Source organism: Tenrec ecaudatus, chromosome 13 (genome assembly GCF_050624435.1).
Source record: "Tenrec ecaudatus isolate mTenEca1 chromosome 13, mTenEca1.hap1, whole genome shotgun sequence".
Classification (NCBI taxonomy): domain Eukaryota; kingdom Metazoa; phylum Chordata; class Mammalia; order Afrosoricida; family Tenrecidae; genus Tenrec; species Tenrec ecaudatus.
In genome coordinates, this window is record NC_134542.1 from 73,446,853 (window position 1) to 73,467,130 (window position 20,278).

The 20,278-nt window shown below is 36.3% G+C and overlaps 1 protein-coding gene across 12 annotated transcripts in view; it reads right to left on the minus strand.

Moving 5' to 3' along the window:
• The window catches only part of SCN2A (sodium voltage-gated channel alpha subunit 2), a 103,619-nt gene that overhangs the window by 17,432 nt on the left and 65,909 nt on the right, over positions 1 to 20,278 (minus strand). For all 12 annotated transcript variants that reach the window (XM_075530448.1, XM_075530443.1, XM_075530444.1 and 9 more), the window contains exons 15-18: positions 18,319 to 18,675; positions 12,602 to 13,081; positions 1,875 to 1,995; positions 25 to 179 (exon numbers count right to left, since the gene is read on the minus strand). In XM_075530448.1, the coding sequence (XP_075386563.1) occupies positions 25 to 179; positions 1,875 to 1,995; positions 12,602 to 13,081; positions 18,319 to 18,675 (1,113 nt within the window). The remainder of the gene's footprint in view (positions 1 to 24; positions 180 to 1,874; positions 1,996 to 12,601; positions 13,082 to 18,318; positions 18,676 to 20,278) is intronic.

Consider the following 20,278-nt stretch of genomic DNA (forward strand, 5'->3'; position numbering starts at 1 on the left):
GAAGGTCCGCCACCCACCACCTACCAGAGCCCCACTGCTGAGCAGAATCATGAAGACAATGAAGGTTTCAAACCAGTTGTGCTCCACGATTTTATAGCACGTTTTCCGAAGGTTCCACCAGAGTTTCCCTTTGCCTTCTTCTATGCTTATCTGACAGCACTTGAACTTCCGTACACAGTCTGAAATAGATGTGATCAGTAAGGAAAATCCAAATCACTCTGATTATGTACATTTGCATGAACGGGAGAGGCATCTGCATTATTCCAAATGAAATTATTCCAGTGAATACCCTTCTTTTTAAAGGTAGTTTGTTCTCATAAAAATGCATATTACTCACACAGTTTTAAAATTATCCATTCTACAAACATTCTTTTATTTTTATGGGCTGATGATAATGAATTATATTCCATTGGAAAGCTATTTGACAGGAAAATAAATAGAAAAACAGAAAACAAAATACAAAAGCATCAGCAAAGTTGATCTTTCCATCATATCTATTCTATTAGTGATTGTTAGCCACTCACATATAAATATGCATACATATTTTAATTCAGATTAGTTTGCTTAAATTAAATGGAACAAAAAACTTAGTTTATGTTTTCCCTCAAGGAATATATGAGATGTTAAAGGACAGTTTAAGAGAAAATGGCAAATACTAGTGAGAATTATGAATGCCAAACTTGGGAATGGTTTATATTTGGAAGAGAGAGAAGGAAACAGGAAAGGATGGATGCGTGCATACATGCTTTCTTCTTAAATAAAAAGCCTGAAGCCAATATGAGATAAATACCCAAATTGTTAGAGCTGATTGATCAATATCTGTATATATATTCTTATTACTTTCTATAATATAGTACTGGTTATATTTCATATGTAATATTTGGTAAAATTATGAAAAAGGAAATGCTGAAATTGTATATTATTATAACTCCTGTGCAAATATTTTGAACCTAAAAAAGTCATTTTACCTGAAAAGGGAATCTGGACGAGCACACATGACAAATGTGGAACCTGGAGGTGTCCTTGGTGCATGGGCTTATTCTCTGGCTCTCTAAATTCATGCTGCTTGTGAGTGCAGGAGGGCGAAACACGTGTGTGTGGGAGCTGTATCCGCTCATTCTAAGATCCCAAAGATGTGACCCAGCCCAGCCAACGTCTGCAAAAATTATCTGACTTGTTGGCAAAGCTAGTGATATTTTAGTATACATTATATATTTTCATTACATGTTGAGGTCTGGGGTGGTTTGATAGGTAGCATTATTTTTGTAGTAGAAACACATTTACACCTCAAATGATCCAATGGAATCTTCAAAAACAATTTGAGATTATTCTAAACTCCTATGCATAACTCATTGCGTGTTTCGGTCTTTCATGACCTATGATCATCGTTCAGAACTAGGGAAAAGTGTTTGGCGCTCTTCGCAGGCAGCAGCTGTTGCTCAAGCAGTTTTAATATCACAAAACATTATTGCTTTTACTTCCCTTCCCCATTTTCTCTCTTTTTTTCACTCTCTCCGCCTTCCTCCATTAAGCTGAGAGAAACATGTATAATTTTCCCCTCTTTCCTGTAATGTATTCTAGAAGACCTCAGGAAAGTCATATATGAACAATATTTCTTAGAATCAAACAGGATCCTCAAAAAATGAGAGTAATATAATCACATATATGAAATCTCTCTTACCTTTTGAAAATCTTACCTTTACTTTGTTTTGACATAGGAAAAGAAAACAAATACGCAATGGAGTAAAATAGTGAATAAATAATAGATGTATGTGTTTTATCAATTTTGTGTGTGTGAGAGAGAGAGAGAGAGAGAGAGAGAGAGAGAGAGAGAGAGAGACCTATGGCCATAACCGGTACATCGCTTCACTTACCCTCTGTGAAACAGGCTTCAGGTTCAAGGGATTCTTCAGGTTCAACTTCAGGCTGCTCTCCCTCAGCAGGAGCTCCTATATCAACTGTACTGCCTTCGGATGAACTAGTTGCATTTAGCTTCTGAAATTCAGAAAATGAACCCCACAGAAAATATTTTTAAATATTTTCATTAATCTCCACTTTAAAATTCACTGGGCAGGCCCCAAGTCTTCTGTATGCATTTCCTTGATCTGTAATTTAAGAATCACTTAAATGTAATGCCAATCTGCTTTGGTAGACGTGGCAGGTCACAAGATTAGATACAGCACCATAATATGTATATGTATATATTTATGTACATATATATTCTTTAAATGTGATGCTAACAATTGAAATAATTTTTAAGCCCATATATAGAGATTCTTTAAATAAAATTGTGCCAAAACATGCATTTACTGTCAGAATCATATGATCCTGTGTACATTTAATTGTGTATATTAGTTTGAAAATACAGTTTGTTTTATTCTAAAATTGTGACCCAACCAGGAAAGCTCCACAGGTGGATTTTCATGTCAAATGCTGAAAAGATTTGATCAATGCACATAAATAGCAACCATCTAAATTTATCCACTTTTCATTGACATGAAAACAAATGCTACTAATTGTTATTGAACATCTTCCATAGTTTTCTGATTCTGGAAAGAGCAGCACATGGTTAGCTTTGTAGCAAGAGCTGGCAGTTTGCATTCTCTTTGGCCAATGCACTCCTTTGTTTCCTTGTGCATTTAGAAACTACTTGTTACTTTGGCACTCTTACCTGTCCTGTTGCACGGGTGGAAGCGAATCTTTGGCTGCTATTTTGATTTCCTTTTGTTTAAATCAAATACAACCCAAACAAAATATAATAGAAAGACATTTCTTTAAATCTTGAAATGTTTAGAAACTCAAGCCAGGTCAGGTCATTCTTGGGAATCGAATAAATGAAGGGATCCCAGTCTTTAACCTGGTATTCCAATGCTGCAGAACTGCAGGGCCAGGTGTGAGTGCCACACACTATCAGAGTAGTTTGGGCCATGGCATTCTTGGACCAGTTACAATGTTATTACCAATAATGCATAACATTTGGAAATGGCTGAGCTAAAAATAGCTACTTTATAAAAAGGATGAGTAAGCACGTGATTAAAATGCATATTCAAGTATGTTGACCCTCTATAAAATAGATACACTGGGCAGAAATAAAAACATTCTACTCATATATGGGATAAGGTTAAAGGATTTCTCTCTAGAAAGATGGTGCCCTTATTTTTTAGAAATAGTCTACTTTATATAAAATATTTACTTGGCCTAGTGGTGCTAATGAAATAAAATAAAAATGTGTTCGCTCTGTAATTTAACAGTACCAGTGATAGAAGAATAAATAGTATATAACTTTTCTCATTTTAGAATTAGTTTTAGAATTATTATTACTATTATTTTTCTAAAGATTATCTAAGATGTTTGAAGCTTTTGAATTTATTTTTTGGCTCATTAAGCATATCACAATATTAGACAGATAATCTTCGTTATTTTTGTCTTTAATATTGCTTTCAAAATAAAATATTGTTTTGTTCTGAGGTGAAATATCGAAGTAAAATATTTATCACTGATATTCTACTTTTTAAAATATTTTCTAATTTCCTTTTCTTTGTCATTGAGTTAGACTAATTCTCATACAAATATACCTGTATTGATCTACATTCAATAACTAAGAAATGACTAAACTCTCAATTTAATCCATCTAAGTCACATGGTGCTGTTTTATAGAAGAAACCTGAAAATTCTGATCCCAAAAGGTCCCACAGGCAAAGAAAACGTGAGGCTCCATAGTCAGGGCTTTTGAGAGACTGCATATAGCATTGGTGAATTTCTGCTCCAGAGCACAGATCAGTATGTGACTCAATAAAAAATGATTAACAATGAACAGATGGATGAATGACTAGGGCCTATGGATGAGACAAGATAGCTGAAATATATGAATAAATGGGCATAGTCTAGGCTTGTCAGTGATTGGGAAAAGTCACTAGATGATATATTCCAGGGACTCTTGGTTCAAATTATTTACAAGATACCAAAGGACAAGGGATCCTATATTTACTCTTACTGCCAACTAATGGTTTGCACATAATCCGAACAACTTTAGTAGACCGGGGTCATCCCAAACATTCTTTCTTGATTGTCTTTTGCAAGAATTTCCTTCCCCTTTATTAAGTTTCTCTGACAAATCTAGATTTCTAATTACCCCCCTCCCATATTTCCCTTGCAATATTGACTCAAATATTTACACTATTCAAAGTCTCTATTGTGGTTTATCATAATGCTTTGCTAAAACATAGGTTTATATTTACATTGGTGCACACATATTAACTCTAGTCTCTCTCAGATGCTTTTAAACTCCTTGGGGGCGGGAATCTTGCATTTTAGAGCCTATCGATGATAGAGCATAGTTCAGTATTAGGAGTAGACTATGTCCTCCATGTGCTTTTCTGGCAGTATTAAATACTGATTGAATTAAGTGAAGATTAAATTCTTTAATGTAACAATTCACCAGATAATTTGATCTTCATTTAATTTTTTAATGTCAACCAGATATTGCCAAATTTAGCTGAAAACGTGGACTGTTTAATTTCACTATTAACTAGTTCTAAATCCTCTTATACAGGGCTTTCCTCACACATCGCACACAAATCCGTTGAGATTCTGAATGATGTAAAGAATGAATGAGCGTACGTCTTAACATCAGGAGTGTAAACCCCAAACCAGGTTCACGATTATTCAGAACTGAAATGACCCTCTGGAGTAAACTAGAGTTTAAACGTGCTGGCAGGAAAGTAGTTACTGAATACTTTTAAGTCATGCCTTTTCTTCCAAGCTGCATCACTCTACAGGCACGTTGGGGAATAGAACTTGTTTAAGGAGAGTGAACCTCTCTCGTCCTTATTCCTCCTGAAATGGGACAGCATAGGTTTACCGCACATCAGGTAAATACCGTTACACTTTCAGTCAGTGAATTAACCCAACAGTAACTAACAATAACACAGACCCCTCTGATTCTTGGATCACTAATCAAAATAGCCCAAGTCTCACATTAATCCATAAACATTGACAAAGGGAATGTCTATTCGAGAGAGAGAAATATGGGTTTCATCATCTTTTTTGAAATTTACACTGTGTCGGGAACTAGCAGCAGGTCATCTGCCCATCATCTTGCCAGGGTCCCTAGAGAATTCCTTCGGTGACTCGGATGCAAACATATCCTTCTGCCACTTGAAAAAACGGTAGACTGAATATGCAAGTAAACATTGCAGGCTCAAGGTAATGCTTTCATAATAATTAGCCTCCGCACTGATTCAAGCTTCATTTGTAATTCTTTTGTGTGAACATTAAAACAGTCCATGAACAAAAAAAGTACACTTTAAATACTGATCTGAAACTCTAAAAAATGGGTTTTGATACCACTTTCTTAAAATGACATGAAACAAACATCACTGTATTATAAAACATTACTGTTTCCTAATAATTTTTAGACTGCATGGAGTCCATAAAGTGTCAAAGGAATCAAAAGAGTGAAGAGTATAAAATATTTTCAACTTTAGATAAGGTCACAATTACAGTAAGCACCAACTGCAGTGTGAATTCACTGGTTAGAATTCTCAAATACATATCATTTCATGGAACTATTAGATTCCATGCACTTAAAGATGAATTTTCATAAGCAGCTTGCTTCTAAACGCTCCAATCTGGCCACCTTAAGAAAAGGCCAAATGATGAGCTGAGTAGAATTAGAACTAGCTTTAAAACAAATCTCTAACTTCCCTTTAGTAAAATGTGGTGATTTGGTTCCTTTTGATTGTGCCTGCCATCAGGATGCTAGTGGCTGGATGATACGGTTAGAATAGGACTTCACAAGGAAAGCTCTAACCGAATACAGACGCAGATGTTGTGGCGTTAAAGATATAAAATAGAACGCCGATTATTATATACTGTGAACAGCAAGCATTCCCTTTCAGAGAAAAATACGTAGTGGGAGGAATATGCAATTAAGCTTTGTAGGCTCAAGATAACGTTTGTGAAAATTTTTTTTATGGAAATCTCTTATTATAGGCCACCTCCCACTTAATATCTGCTGGAATGGTTTTGAAGGGCTAAAGAACTTTAGTCACAGGAGCTAAGCAGAGCAGAATCATATTCCGCTTAAGCATCTAATATGTCTTAAGGATCAACTAAGTAGATGTCTAGACACACTTTTATTTTACAGATTTGTAAACACTATTCTTGTAACCTTTAGTTCCACATCATGGATAAATTACTGTTAGACATCAGCATGCCCAAATAATAGTCTTGGTTTAGAAAGCACATACATTTTTTAAGGAATCACAATGGAAAAGGGGAAGAAAATATACCACTTTCTGTTTTCCATACTTTTGTATAGTCAGCTTTCTTTCTTATTACGAAGTCGTGCTGCCTTTAAAAAATTATTAGTAAAGATTGCAAACAATTTTGTGGGAGAAAGTATGTATTGTAATTTGATTCAATAAAATACAAAGCCGAACGTCAAAGATTGATGAAGGCAAGTACTCAGTATTCGGTGTTGGTCTCCGAGAAGGGTCATCCCTTGTTCCCTGCAGATGGGACACTCGGAGCTCCGGTGACTTTACTGGGGAAATCTTAGCACTGAAACAATGGCACTGATTTTCTTGCTGACTTTCGAAGGACCAAGGGAAACAGACACTAGAAGGTTTTGTTAGTACCCCCTTCTTAATAAAGATGGCAAAATGGACACTGCCCACCAAGAAAATAAAGAAGTTCATGTGACAGGTTCCCAAACTTATTTGGCCTACTGTCCCTTAAAGCAAAATTACTTAGCGCTCTGGCAATTAAAAAGAATTGTACTATAACCCATAATCCAGGAGAAAGGGTAGGTGTCTCCTTTTATACCCTTCGGGAATGGCCCCTCCCTCTCCCCACCCACCCTCACCCACTGTGCACCTGATCCCTACCCCAGCGATGGTATCGCTCATTTTGGGAAACACTGATGTAGAACCTTTTATCATGAACTAATTAGAAATTTGTAATTTAGGAATTTCTCTAAAACCTAAATAGTGGGGATTTTAAATCTCTTTCTGTAACCAGCAAAACAGACACAAAAGTCTAGCTGGTCTGCTCCTAAGCTTTATTCCCAGTAGCCCTGAGATGGTCCTTTGACTTGTTTTGTTCCTCCATAGATAACTGACTGCTATCTGAAAGGTCAGCAGTTCAAATTCACCCAATGGCTGTACAAGAATAAATAACTGGCTATTTAAATACAGATTCACAGCCTTGGAAATCCCATGGGACAGTTTGACTCTTCCCTATATCACTGGTATGAGTCAGAACCTATTTGACGATAGTAGGCTGTTGTTTGTTTTTTTTTTTTTAGTTTGCATTCAGTATATTAGAGCTTCCTGCCTCCCATCACTATCTCATGGGAAAATTTCCCCTGAGGACTACACATTCTTCAGAATAAAATGATAAATGGATTCCTACTGAACCCATCACAATGTAACTCATCCAAACATCCCCTACACAGCTTGGTCCCTCCCCTGCACTCTAATCGATTGCATTTGCTAAGGGAGTAGACAGCATTCTTGAAGGAGGATCACAGACCTATTCTGGGAACCTGGACACTAATAATGTAAGGGTGACACTTAAGGAAATTAGGTATTGTTTATTTTGTGTACATCACATTTCCTCCAGCAAAATCTCCTAGATGCAATCAACCCGACTGCCACTCTTCTCTGGAAGTGTTGTGGTTACCCGCTGATCTGCTAACCTCAAGGTTAGACGTTGGAGCCCACCAGCCTCCACTAGCCTCTCTGCAGAAGAAAGATGAGGCTTTCTACTCCCTTACACCATTACAGTCCCCAAACCCACCGAGGCAGTGCAGTCCAAGTCTGTAGGGTCACTATGAGTCGGGATTGACTCCAGAGTGGTCAGCCTGAGTTCTTGGATCATTTTTCCTCACAAGGCCTTCCTACATAGGGCCTTGGAAAATTAACCCTGCTGCTTTCCAAGAAGCTCGGGGAAAGAGGCAATATCATAAGAAGCCACATGTCATGGTTTGCAGAAAAATTTACACATAAGAGGGGAAAATACATGTTTCCAGGCCTTGAATACTCACATGTGTGTTTTTATGCCTGGGCAACAACACATCCTGGATCAGTATTTATGTGATACTGTTCCTCTAATATGAAGGCATTACCTTTCATGCATCTAGAGAACCAGTGATTAAATATTTTATTCCTGATACAAAAGAATGTCCAGAAATGCATGATCATTACTTCTTCCAAAGAGCCAAATATGTTTATGTGGAGGGTTCTTTGTAGCTTTAACGAAGGAAGGGAAGCAATATCTTACAGGCCATGTATTCATTAGCGTTTCTGTAAAACACTACTCCCATTGGATTGAAGAATTTAGTCAACATGTTTGAGTACCCTGTTGCGGTTTCCACATCAGGCAATTAATTATCAAATGGAAGGTCATAGAAAAGAGTTATGCTCATTGTTATAGTCACATGAAATGTAATATTTCTTCCCTTTAAGAAACAGGAAAGGAGCAAGAAGGGGCATTGGTGGCGCATGGGATAAGCACAGGGCCACTCGCCCCAAGGTTATTGGTTCAGTTGTCCCCTGGGGAGAAATAGGAAACTCACATGGATCTTTTCCTCCATAGGAGTCTATAGTGCATAATCTATATATATGTAAATAAGCAATAATTTAATAATGATATTAAAATAATATTCTTCAAGACAAAGTTTCCTAGCTAGTCTAGATGAAAGGGGGGTGGTGAGTAGGATTTGGGGGAAGTAAAGGGCAATAGAATAAAAATAGAGGAATCCATATATATATATTTTTAAAATGAAACATCTATATGTGCCCTTGAGGGGTAGTGGGTTAAGCATTAGGCTGCTAACTGCAAGATCAGAGGTTCAAATATACCAGTTGGTGTGAGGAATTAAAGATAAGGCTCTCTACGCCCTTGGAGATTTACAATCTCTGACACCGTTAGGGTCGCTATGAGTCAGAATAAATTCAATAGTAGGTTTTTTGTTATTGATTTTTTAATAAGTCTTTAAGTCTATACCTCAATCTCCCTGTATTTTTTGTTATTTTATACCAAAAAAAGCATTTATTTCTTTTTCTTTCCTTCTTATGAGATTTGAGGAAAATACCAACCAAATCTCTAAAGGGATCCTACTTTAAATACAAACTATTTTTAGTTGACTGCTAATAAAGAGATGCCATGAACTCTTTGAGGCAGATGAAAATTGTTCCCTTTTGCTATCAGGCAAAACATAAGCATTGTAATTCATTTACCTTATTAGTACTAAAACTATCTTGAAAATGTTTACATCTGAATAAGAGATTGCTTTAATTTGCAGACTACCCTTCCAGAAATGTACTATGACAGGAAAAACATCCCCAATGAGATACATCCATTTGGGGCTAAATTATTAAAATAAGGTTAAAGTGAGAACATCTTTCTGCAAGTTTTGTAAAAGTGGCTACATGTTTGCTTTTGGCCCCAGGATGTTAAAAAACGTAGCATTAAATGGAAATTAAGTATTCCTTAAAGGCATGCAGTTTTTTCTTTCCATGGCATATAAGTTCTATTAAAATACATGGTAAGAACATTAGCAGCTAACTCATCGGGGTGTCAGACTTGCCTGACCATGCTTTAAGGAACCAGGCTCAGAGCAGCTGTGCATTTCTATTTCACTGCCAATGGATGGGGAGGGATGTAGCTGAGTAACATGCAGGCCAATCAAATTCATTTAGAAACTGATTAGGTTTATACATGTACAACTTGCTTGGGTAACCTGGGTGAAAGTGGTGGCGCGAGTCTCTGGCTGGTTAAAACCACCAGAGCTGCATCCGTGAGGCTCCGGCTTGATTTTACTCCTGTGAGAAGTAAGAACGGTAAGCAGTGAAGGTCACTGTATTGCACTACCAGATTTCACTCTGAGAAATAATCAGTCAAGCATGGCTTCAACATGAGTAAGCATTCTTTAAAAAAATCAATTACTGGAAATCACAAAGGTTTAAGAGGAATTACTTTGAGCGTGGCTAAAATAACAGGCGTTAAAGCGTCTACACAACATGATGTGAATTAAATGGCATGCACTAAGGAACGCTCAGCAAGTGAAACAACCTCTAGGTGCATTCTGACAGGCTTGCTTATCACGAGGTGTTCATTTAGTGATGCCGACAATGGGGAAAGTTCTATCTTTTACTTTGTAATCAGTTAGAAAAGAGGAGCAATTATCCGTATGCCATTTCTAGATAGCTACTTACCAAACCTCTCTCCCACTCCATCAGTTCAGACAATAACCAGATAATTACATCTATACTGAACACTACAGCAATATTTCAGCTGAGAGTGTTCGAAATCCTTAGATAATTATTTTTCTTTTCTTTTCCATTGCATAGAACTACCATGTAAAACACTGAAACATTGACATCTAAGTGCAGCTCCTTCCTAGACTCTTACCCGCATCATTTATCTTTTCATGAGCTTTTCTCTTGAAAGTGTGACATAAACCCATAGCTTGGAATTTCTTCAGATACTCAACTTCATTTGTTCTCAGATTATTTCAGGGGGGGAGATATTAGAAGAACTTAACAGCTCAAATAATATATTAGTTGTGCATAATTCCAACTAGTAGCTAAGTTCTCTGTCACTCATTTTAAAGCAGAAAATAAAAATTTTAAAGCTTTAATGGTAACGAGAGCAACTGTAAAGATAGTTCAGATTTCACTTTCTGAACATCCCTCTTTGTTACATATAATAGCTTGAGGTAAAGCACAAGACATGTTCGTTTGACAAAAGATTTAGAGGATACTTGAACTTTACACGTTCTAAAACAATAAAAAGACTGGCTGTCAAATTAAAAAGTCACACCTCTAAAGTACTTCAAAAATTAATCTGATTTAAACCCCAATGCTATTATTTTTTCATAATCCATCCTTAGTGTATATCAGACTCTAAAACTAAACACATATAAAAATTAACTTTCTTTACTTAAAGGAAAAGTATCTGCTCTTAGGGATCATGTGAAAATAATAAGAGAAAAATATGTGTTTCAATTTCTAAGGACCCACTAGTATTTCCTAAAGGTTAACTTTGAGCATATACAACATCAGAAATTAGGCTCCACTATTTCAGCATAGCTCAACCAACTATGTGTATACAAAATTGTACTAATTGGATTTTAGGATGTTATTCCATGTTTAAATAATAGTGTAGTTAGTAAAAAACCATATTTCAAGACATTTCAGCAGTTCTTTGCCCAATGACATGGTTATTGTTATTTCAGCTGTTTTGTAAATCAATGGTCCAGTTACTTATCAGTTATCCTAATTTATATTACTATCTATACTGAAACTTTATGTGAATGTCAAGTTCATAAGCTACTCATGCTTACTCACACACTTATGTTTGTGATACTACTTATCCAATAAACCTGAGAGAATGAACAATAATGTAATCTTTAGTGATCTTATGGGTCAAATCTGGTAATACAGACTGAAATAATAAGATTAGATACTAGAAATATATTTTTATTAATAATTTCATTAACTGGTATCTATGTATCATGGTATCTTGGTAGCATCACTTTCTCATGTAAATTAAATTGTATTATTTCATGTCCCCAATGCCCTAAATGACCTTTCTTAGAATGAAAGTAGCAAAAAAGGTCCTACCTTCCTTGTAATCAATTCAAATAATGGAGATAGTGCATCTTTGTTTATGAATGTTTTAGTTTGCTTTACTTATGCAAGTTTTAAGCACTGGGAATCTTGTCTTCATTTTTGTATATTAAGCAACTGAACATTAAGGCTTTATGTTCCTTTTTCTCCTTACCTTAACTCACTATTTATGAATCTATAAACAAACCCTATTCACTCTTGTATTCATACACCTCTTATAAATGAGATAATACATATTTAGCTTTTATTTTTTATTAAAAGATCATTTTATTTGGGGTTCTTACAATAAAATAGTATTTTAAGCTACCCGGGCTCTTACTGTCAAATTGATCAATTCACAATTTCACATAATATAATCGTTTTAGGTTTTTGCTTAAACTACATGCTGTGAGCTCAGGAGGGTGAAAAATAATTTCAGAGTGATTTCTCATCGTCACCTGACTTTCCTTTAAAAATTATTGACTTCAGAAAACATTAAAAAATACATCTATATTTAGATCTTGACAGGACATATATCATATATGTTTCATGGCAAGATCTCAATCAGGTATTACATCAATAAATATACCTGTTCAAACTAAATTTAAAAAAAATCACAATTTATTAAGTATTTCATAAGAGAGTTAGAACTACCTTTCCTTCAAAGTCACTATTGTGAAAGAAGTAAAAGAATAAATCAATAAGCAGGGACATTTTCAGAAGTCTACAATTGTTTTAGAATTACTAATGTTCATGTTAACCTGCACATTAATTTAATCACAATTCAAAATAGTGTATATTTGAAAACATAAGCTTATCATTATTTTTACCAATATTTTCATCTATAACTAATTTAACTATCACCAATTTAACAGATATTTCTTATTTTCTGAGCAAAAGAAACTATGTGATAACCCTCGGGTAGGTTTGAAAACAACAGAAATACATAAGACCATATTCCTTTTTTGTCCAAAACTACATACCTCTTTGCTTTCTTCCATATCTGACTCACTGCTGAATTCTTCAGTATTTAAATTTTCAAAGTCAGATTCTCCAACAGCAATTGGTACAGTCACCGTGAGACTGGGGTTGTTTATGAACGACATGTAGTCGCTTTCATCCACGACATACTTGTCCACACTGCTGCCGATGCCACTGGTAGTTCCATTCCCATCTTTGCGATAATTGAGGTCTTTGCTTATTTCCACCGTGGTATGATTAGAGACACAGCTGTCTTTCTTGTTATTTAGATCTTCAAGAGGTTTAATTTCATCTAAAGCCTTCTGCTTTCTAACAAAGGCTTTCTGAATGATTTCACGGAGTTTTCTTTTCACGTAATCGATTCCTCGCTGCATCCTCCCCACAGCAATCTGGAGATTGTTCATCTCATTGTCATCATCCGTGGCAGCAAGATTGTCAGAACTAAATGAACTCAAGAGTAAGGCCAGGAAGAGGTTCAGAACCTAAAAAGCAAGAATACATGTGGTCAAATCTTTTTTACAAATAATAAAATCTGCTATTTGCTATAAGCGGCACAACAAGAATGCAGCTCGGTCCCTTGTAGTGTTTAACGCTACAGAACGAAGGAAGCAAAGAGGTAGTTGAAGGCTCAAAAGGACTAAGCAGCACATAAGAAGAATCCAAGGAAAGTCTTTCAGGTTCTAAATTCCTTGAATTTAATTCCAACACCCCCCTCTGTGAGAAATTTAAAAAAATAACTGCAGTCAATGAGCTTATTAGGGATAGTGCTCATTTATTTAACTATTTCTAAGTTACACTAAAGAGTGATGGTTAAAAAAAAAAAGTTGTGCCACCGCTCTGGGCATTCAGACTGAGACCTCATTATTCTTTAACTTGTCAATAAAAATGTTTTATTAAAGACACACCTTTGAATTTATTGTTTGGATGAAAGAAAATGAAAATAGAATAGAATAAAACCGACTATTGGCTTTTTCCATCGCAAAATCTAATTTTGCTGCCAGGCTTACTTTCCAGGTTTAGTTTAATGCGGGTTGATGCACGCACCTTGTCTATTAGGCACATTTTCATGACACACGTCAATGAATCTTTCCAGAGGAGAGGTCACCTCTCTTCCTTCTTCAGGGCAATGGCGGTGGGTACTTTATTTGCTTATTTTCATTTTTGTAATACATGTACATGACAGGGTGGTAGAAAAAATTAGGAAGAAATGGAATGGAAGGAAAATAGACTTCTCCATTGAACTTTATGAAGGCCCCTGGTGTGTATGCAGTCTGCCACTGGTTGGATCCTGTCCTCGTGGTTTTTCATCCCCAGCCCTACTGTCTCGTGGTTTCCCTTTCTTTCTTTCCTTTTCTCAGATGTTCACCTTTGCTGCTAAGTTAGGAGCTCTTTCATCTTGCCTCATGGTCAAGTTCTAGAGTAGTATAGCTACAGGCTACCAGTGATGAAAACAGCTTTTTACTGTGTTTTCAGTCTGTAATTGTCCTTTAGTCTGATCCCCCTATGTTTTATTTAAATATATAACAAGGTTTATATAACATTTCTCAAAAAATTTCAGTAATGCAAGAATTATTATCAACTCTGAACAATAATTCACGATTCAATCAATAACTCATACACATTATGTTTGTGTTTTCATAGTACAGTTCTGAGGTCTTTTTATTTTAATTGCTTGTGAGCAGAGTTAATGAAAAACAAAGTTTTATGTTTATTCTTTATTGCTAGTTCCTTTCTAGTTATACACTTATAAACAATATCAGAGTTTTCTGTTAGTTTTATAAATTTTCCTATGATGTACTATATAAATCAATAACTTAATTCAATGCTATGCCAGCATCAAGGCAAAATAAATAGTCCATAAATAAATGTAGTGAAGCAGACTGCCACATCTTTCTTTCACGGAGCGCTGAACCTGTTTACCAGAGCTCCTAGGCACACTTCTCAGCCGAGCTACAATCCTCAAAGGGGACCAAACCCAGTCCTGGGGAGGAGGTGGAACATCAGGAGCTCTCGTTCATTGCTGGTGAGAATGCAAAGTGGCACAACAACCAGGCCGTTTCTGACAAAGCTTATCCTAAACCTACACACAATCTTAAAACCATGGTTTAGGTATTGACTCAAATGAGTCTAAAACTTATTTCTGTGGGAGGAAGTCAGATGCTTACCGACATCCTCCCCGAGGACAGTTAGTCACCAGACTACAGGGTAGGCCTTGCTCCCTGCTACTGGGGACAATAAACTATTCCTCCCTGAGGCTTGCGACCAAGCGTTCTCACCCTACCAATAATGATCTCTATCAGTTGAGTCAGGGAACAGGCCAAACTGACTCTGTGACATCCAAAGTTAAGTTATTCGCCCATCTTATCACATGTATACCCCCAATCCCTCCTCTTACTATGGCATGTATGTCCCTAGACCACCCCCTCTCATTACTGTATTACCTATAGCACAACCCCTCCCTGTGATGTTTGTCCTCACCTGTAATTAGGGGGCTTTCATGTCCCCGGAGAATATAAAAGGCCTGGGTTAGCATTAAAGGGCTCTCTCCCTCCACGCGGACCACCAAGCGGGGCTGAGGTGAGCTTGCTGCCATGAATCGTGTCTGACTCCATTTATTTCAATACTTCGATTCTATCTCTCATGCTCTCTATAACTTTACTATGATCTTTACTTATTATTGCTGTACAATTGCACCTACCGGACCCGTAATAATGTGTTAGGGGCTGACTTCTCCTGATATATTTCCACACAGAAACCTGAACATGTTTGTTAATAGCAACTTCATTCATGATTGCCAAAATTACAATTGGCCAATATGTCCTTGACAAAGTGAATGTAAAAACAAATAGAGGTAAATTCATACAATGGATATTCTTCAGTGGTTAAAGAAATAAATCCGCTACCAAGCCAATAAATGACATTTCTAAGTGAGAGAACCTGGTCTGAAATGTACATATAATATGATTCTAACTCTATTTTATCTGGAAAGGGCAACATTGTAGATAATATGTAAACTAGTGCTTGCCTGGGGCTCGGGGATGGAGGTGGAGCACAGGGCATTTGAAGGGGAATGACACCACTCTTCATTATGCTCCAATGGTAGGACACTATATAATGCACTTGTCCAACTCAAAAGAGTATACAAATGCAGAAGTGAGTCCTAAAGATTTTTAATAGTAATGATCAATATTGGTTCATAAATTATAACGTATATCATATGAATGCAATATGTTGATTAGAAGGGATATTGAAACTACCATATGAACAACAAAAACAAATCTATCTTGGAGGAAGTACAACCAGAATGCTCCTTAGGAGCAAGGATGGTGAGACTTTGTCTCATGTAGTTGGACATGTTATCAGGAGATACCAGTCCCTGAACAAGAACATCATGCTTGATAAGGCGGAGGGTTAGCAAAAAATAAAGAGGAAACCTCTCAATGACATGGATTGACATAGAAGCTGAAACAGTGATCCCAAACATAACAACAGTTGTGAGGACCAAACAGTGTTTCATTCTACCTTGAGACTGAGTAGACTGGAAGCTATTAACAAGAACAGAGAGAACCCATCTGTTCATGGGCTTTCCTCACTCCAGGTGAGGAAGAGAAGGAAGAAAAGTAGGAGGAAGTCCATTAAGTACACGTGATCTTATTTTATTTAAGCAATTTGACCTGAGCATATTTCCCTAATAGCAGGAAACATGGAATTTTGTGGACTTAGAAATTGCATCAAAAATCTATTGGCCATAGATGTATGAGTTTATTTTGGGACTCTCAATTCTATTCTTTAGGTCCGTGTGCCTATTATGGCAGTACCAGATAGTTTTGATTACAGTAGCTTTGCACTATGCTTTGAAATGGAGACACTTGAGTACTGGTTAAAGGGTACTGAGTGTTAAGGGTAATGAAAAAACTCTAGAGAGTGATGATGGTAGCACAGTATGATGAAAGTAATTCATTTGCTGACTTGCACATGTAAAGTCTAACAATGTTTTGTTAAATAGTTTTATTATAATATTTTAAAAATTATATGTTAGTGTTATTTAAGCTGGTAATAGGGAGAATGAAATCTAAAAAGTGATCAAAAGAAAATGATATGATTTTCTGTTATTCTTTGCATTATTCTTCTTTTGGGGAACTGACAACTAACCATATGAGAGGCGATTAAGTCTGTAAATTCGATACTTTGAAATATTGGCTACAGCAGATTTTGTTCTATTTTGCGGAGTATGCCCTAACCAATCAACTTGTTATAAGTAGTTTATATTTGAAATATAAGATCTTGATACTTCTCTCAGGGACTGTTGTTCTTTGCTCCCACAATACTATTAAGAAGACATAAAAACTCAGATAACTACCATAGTACATATGACAGGGAGACCCATAAGGGCCCAATTCAGAGGATGATCTACCAGGTGATGTCTTATACTTCAATTAAAAACATGTCAGGTGTGAACTATTTGTTAAGATTTTCTCTGGTCATACCTGTCATGCCAAAAGAGCCATGTGGTCATATTTTGAATTTGACATGTGGTACTTTGTTTTTACAATCTTTCATAATGATCCAAATAACAGTAACTTCTTATTTTTATTCTTTTGAGTATCATACATATCTTCCTATTCTTTCTTCATATGCCTCTACATCTCAGTATAGTGGTTTCCAGACATGGTTTATTTTAAATAATATGATCGTAACTGTTTCTTAGCGTGAGCTACTTGCTCACAATGTACTTTATAGGTAATAAATATGCCTCTAATGGTGAATTATGGGCTGAAATGGTTTCTAATTTATTTGAAATATTTTCAAGTCACTCATTTTTAGTGCTTTAAATAAAATTAATGCTTTTTCTCAGTAGCATTTCCATGCTTCAGCAGGAAGTAAAAGATAGAAAGCAGAAAGGTTCTCTCCACAAAAGAGTAACAACTTTGGTTGAAAAAAGTATTCTGAAGGTTTCTGTGGATTACAATAGTATGGTAGTTACATAATCTGGTGTCAATTTGAGGATTAAGAGTGTAGGGGTGGAATCTAGGCTATCAATAGGATATAGCCAGTGAGGCCTATTTGTGGGCACAGCATTTCTCTAAGGATTCTTGGAATTCTGGTTTCTCCTCCTTGGAGGCAGGAGACATTTCCCTCTGTCTTCTCACTCCCTTGAAGACTCACTACTGACAAGACACATGGCACTACGTTGATAGACTCCATGCCCTGGTAGCAGGAGAAGCCACATGGACCTACCCTGATGCAGCCCTGGGAGCAGGAGAAGCCACGTGGAGTCCCCTGCCACCACTGAGATGCTTACAATGCCACCGTATTCACAAGACTTCCTACCCACTGACTTGTGATCTTCCTGTCATTGCATGTGTTTCGTGAGTCTGAAGAGGACTTTATAGATTGGTTTCAGACATATGGTCTAATACCAAATTCAGGGACTTGATCTGAACTGGGTTGGGATGCTTTCTTAATGTACAATTATACTTTATATAAAACTCTCTTAAACGCCTATGTGTGTTTATGGAATTATATCTCTAGTCTACTCAGACTCTCACACATAATTAAAATTATAACTGGCTCCTGTAGTCATGAATAATTGAGAACTGAAAATGTCTTTGATACAAAATAACCGCATAAAATATTCCTCAGTTGAACATGCCGTTATCTTTTTACTTAATATTTACACATTCTTTTAGTGAAAATGAGTAAAATATCATTTACATACCACTAGATTCCCAATGACCATGACCATCATGAAGACAGTAAGGCACATGGTTTGGCCAGCGACCTCCATACAGTCCCACATGGTCTCTATCCACTCCCCACACAGCACTCGGAACACGATCAGGAAGGAGTGGAAGAAGTCGTGCATGTGCCAGCGTGGGAGCTCACAGTCATTGGAGATCTTGCAGACACACTCTTTGTAGCTCTTACCAAAGAGCTGCATGCCGACCACGGCAAAAATGAAGACGATGATGGCCAAGACCAAGGTGAGGTTTCCCAGTGCCCCCACTGAGTTGCCAATGATCTTTATCAACATGTTCAGTGTGGGCCAGGATTTTGCCAGCTTGAAAACTCGGAGCTGGAAACCAAAGCAAGAAGGTTGTTATTGACCTACCTTCTAAATAATCTGCAGCTTTATGTACAGGGAAATTCTACAGGATGACTGTCTCCATTGAGAAGGATAAATTATTAGTGTGTACGACTATCATTGAACTAAGCAGCAGTCTTCCATTATCTTTAGGTTTTTTTGTTTTCACTCTGAACTCGTCCATATTATAAATAAAATTATCATATTACATAGTCTTATTGTGGCTTTTTAGTAATAAAATTCATCAACTTTTATAGATTCCTACTGTAAGCATATATTATATATATACCTTTTATTTTTCAGTAAGGAACTGAGATAGCTACAGTTAAATAATGGTTCAATAACAGAAGTTGTCTCAGAAAGTAGAGACTCTCATCATTTAAAAGCACAAAGTGAATATATTTTCAGTTCACTTAATATAGCATGTTGAAATTAATAAATGCAAATACTAGTAACACAGATTATATGCATTATAAGAGCTGAAACAATCCTTGCAATCTTTAGATTGTTATAATCTCACTCTTTAGTCATTTAAGCTGAAAACTGTTTTAGAGCAGATTATTAGTATTTAAAGTAGACTTATTTGGACTTAAGTAATACACTGAATCGTGTCAACTTTATGTCTTTGGTGACTTAATTAACTCATTAAAGAGAGTAAATGGCTTTCTGCCCCTGCTCGACACGTTGGTTGTATTAGCTCGTAGAGGCCTCTCAAGTACCATTCCTGGCTAACGAGCAGCAGCATTTTATTTCAGAAGCTTCAGTGAATGTCAGGCTAAGATGTGCATTATCATTGGTATCCAAATGTCTCAAAGTAGTGAATATAAGCACTGAAGTGTTTAATTAACCCCAAGAAATCATTCATGCAGAAGAGCTTGAGACATTAGTAAAACCACTAAAGATACCATACTCTCCAGTTCTGCTAATTGTATCACATTATCATGCAAGTTTGCTAAATATTTATGAGCATTAGTTGATGCTATTTGCCATACAGCCATTTCTAATCTTTGCTTCATTTTCATATTCTTCTGTCTAAAATGACACCTATTTCTAAACTAAGGGAAGGACATCATAGCTCTAAGGGTACGACATAGATGTGACTTTGAAGGTGGTAAGGGAAATATTCTAAAAAAGATTTCACGTCAAAGCCTTGGGATTAATTACTGTTTAAGATAAACCATCCATAATAAGCTGTCTTTCATAAGTATATTTATAACTTCTAGTATTTGCTAAGTAGTTATAATTAGAGTGAACTCAAGTATGAGAACTAAAAGAAAGATATTTTTCTTGAAAACTCATAGGATATAAGTAATTTTTTAGTGGACTTTGTGACTTGGGAAAGCTATTGGCTTTATTTACTCCCTCCTTTGTACATGATTCTTGGTCCCGCCAAATATATTTTTTTCCTATGGAAACAAGGGGAGCAATGAATAACTAATTCTTGAGCTCCCGCCAAAAGGCTCCCTTGCTAAATCCCAACCAACCTCATTCACGGCTAAGTAAATTTCTATTAAGAGTGAACTATATGGTCATTTACTGGTGATGTGGGCTACCTGTGATTTCTTCCTTTTTTTTCACTCTGATGTGGCTCTCA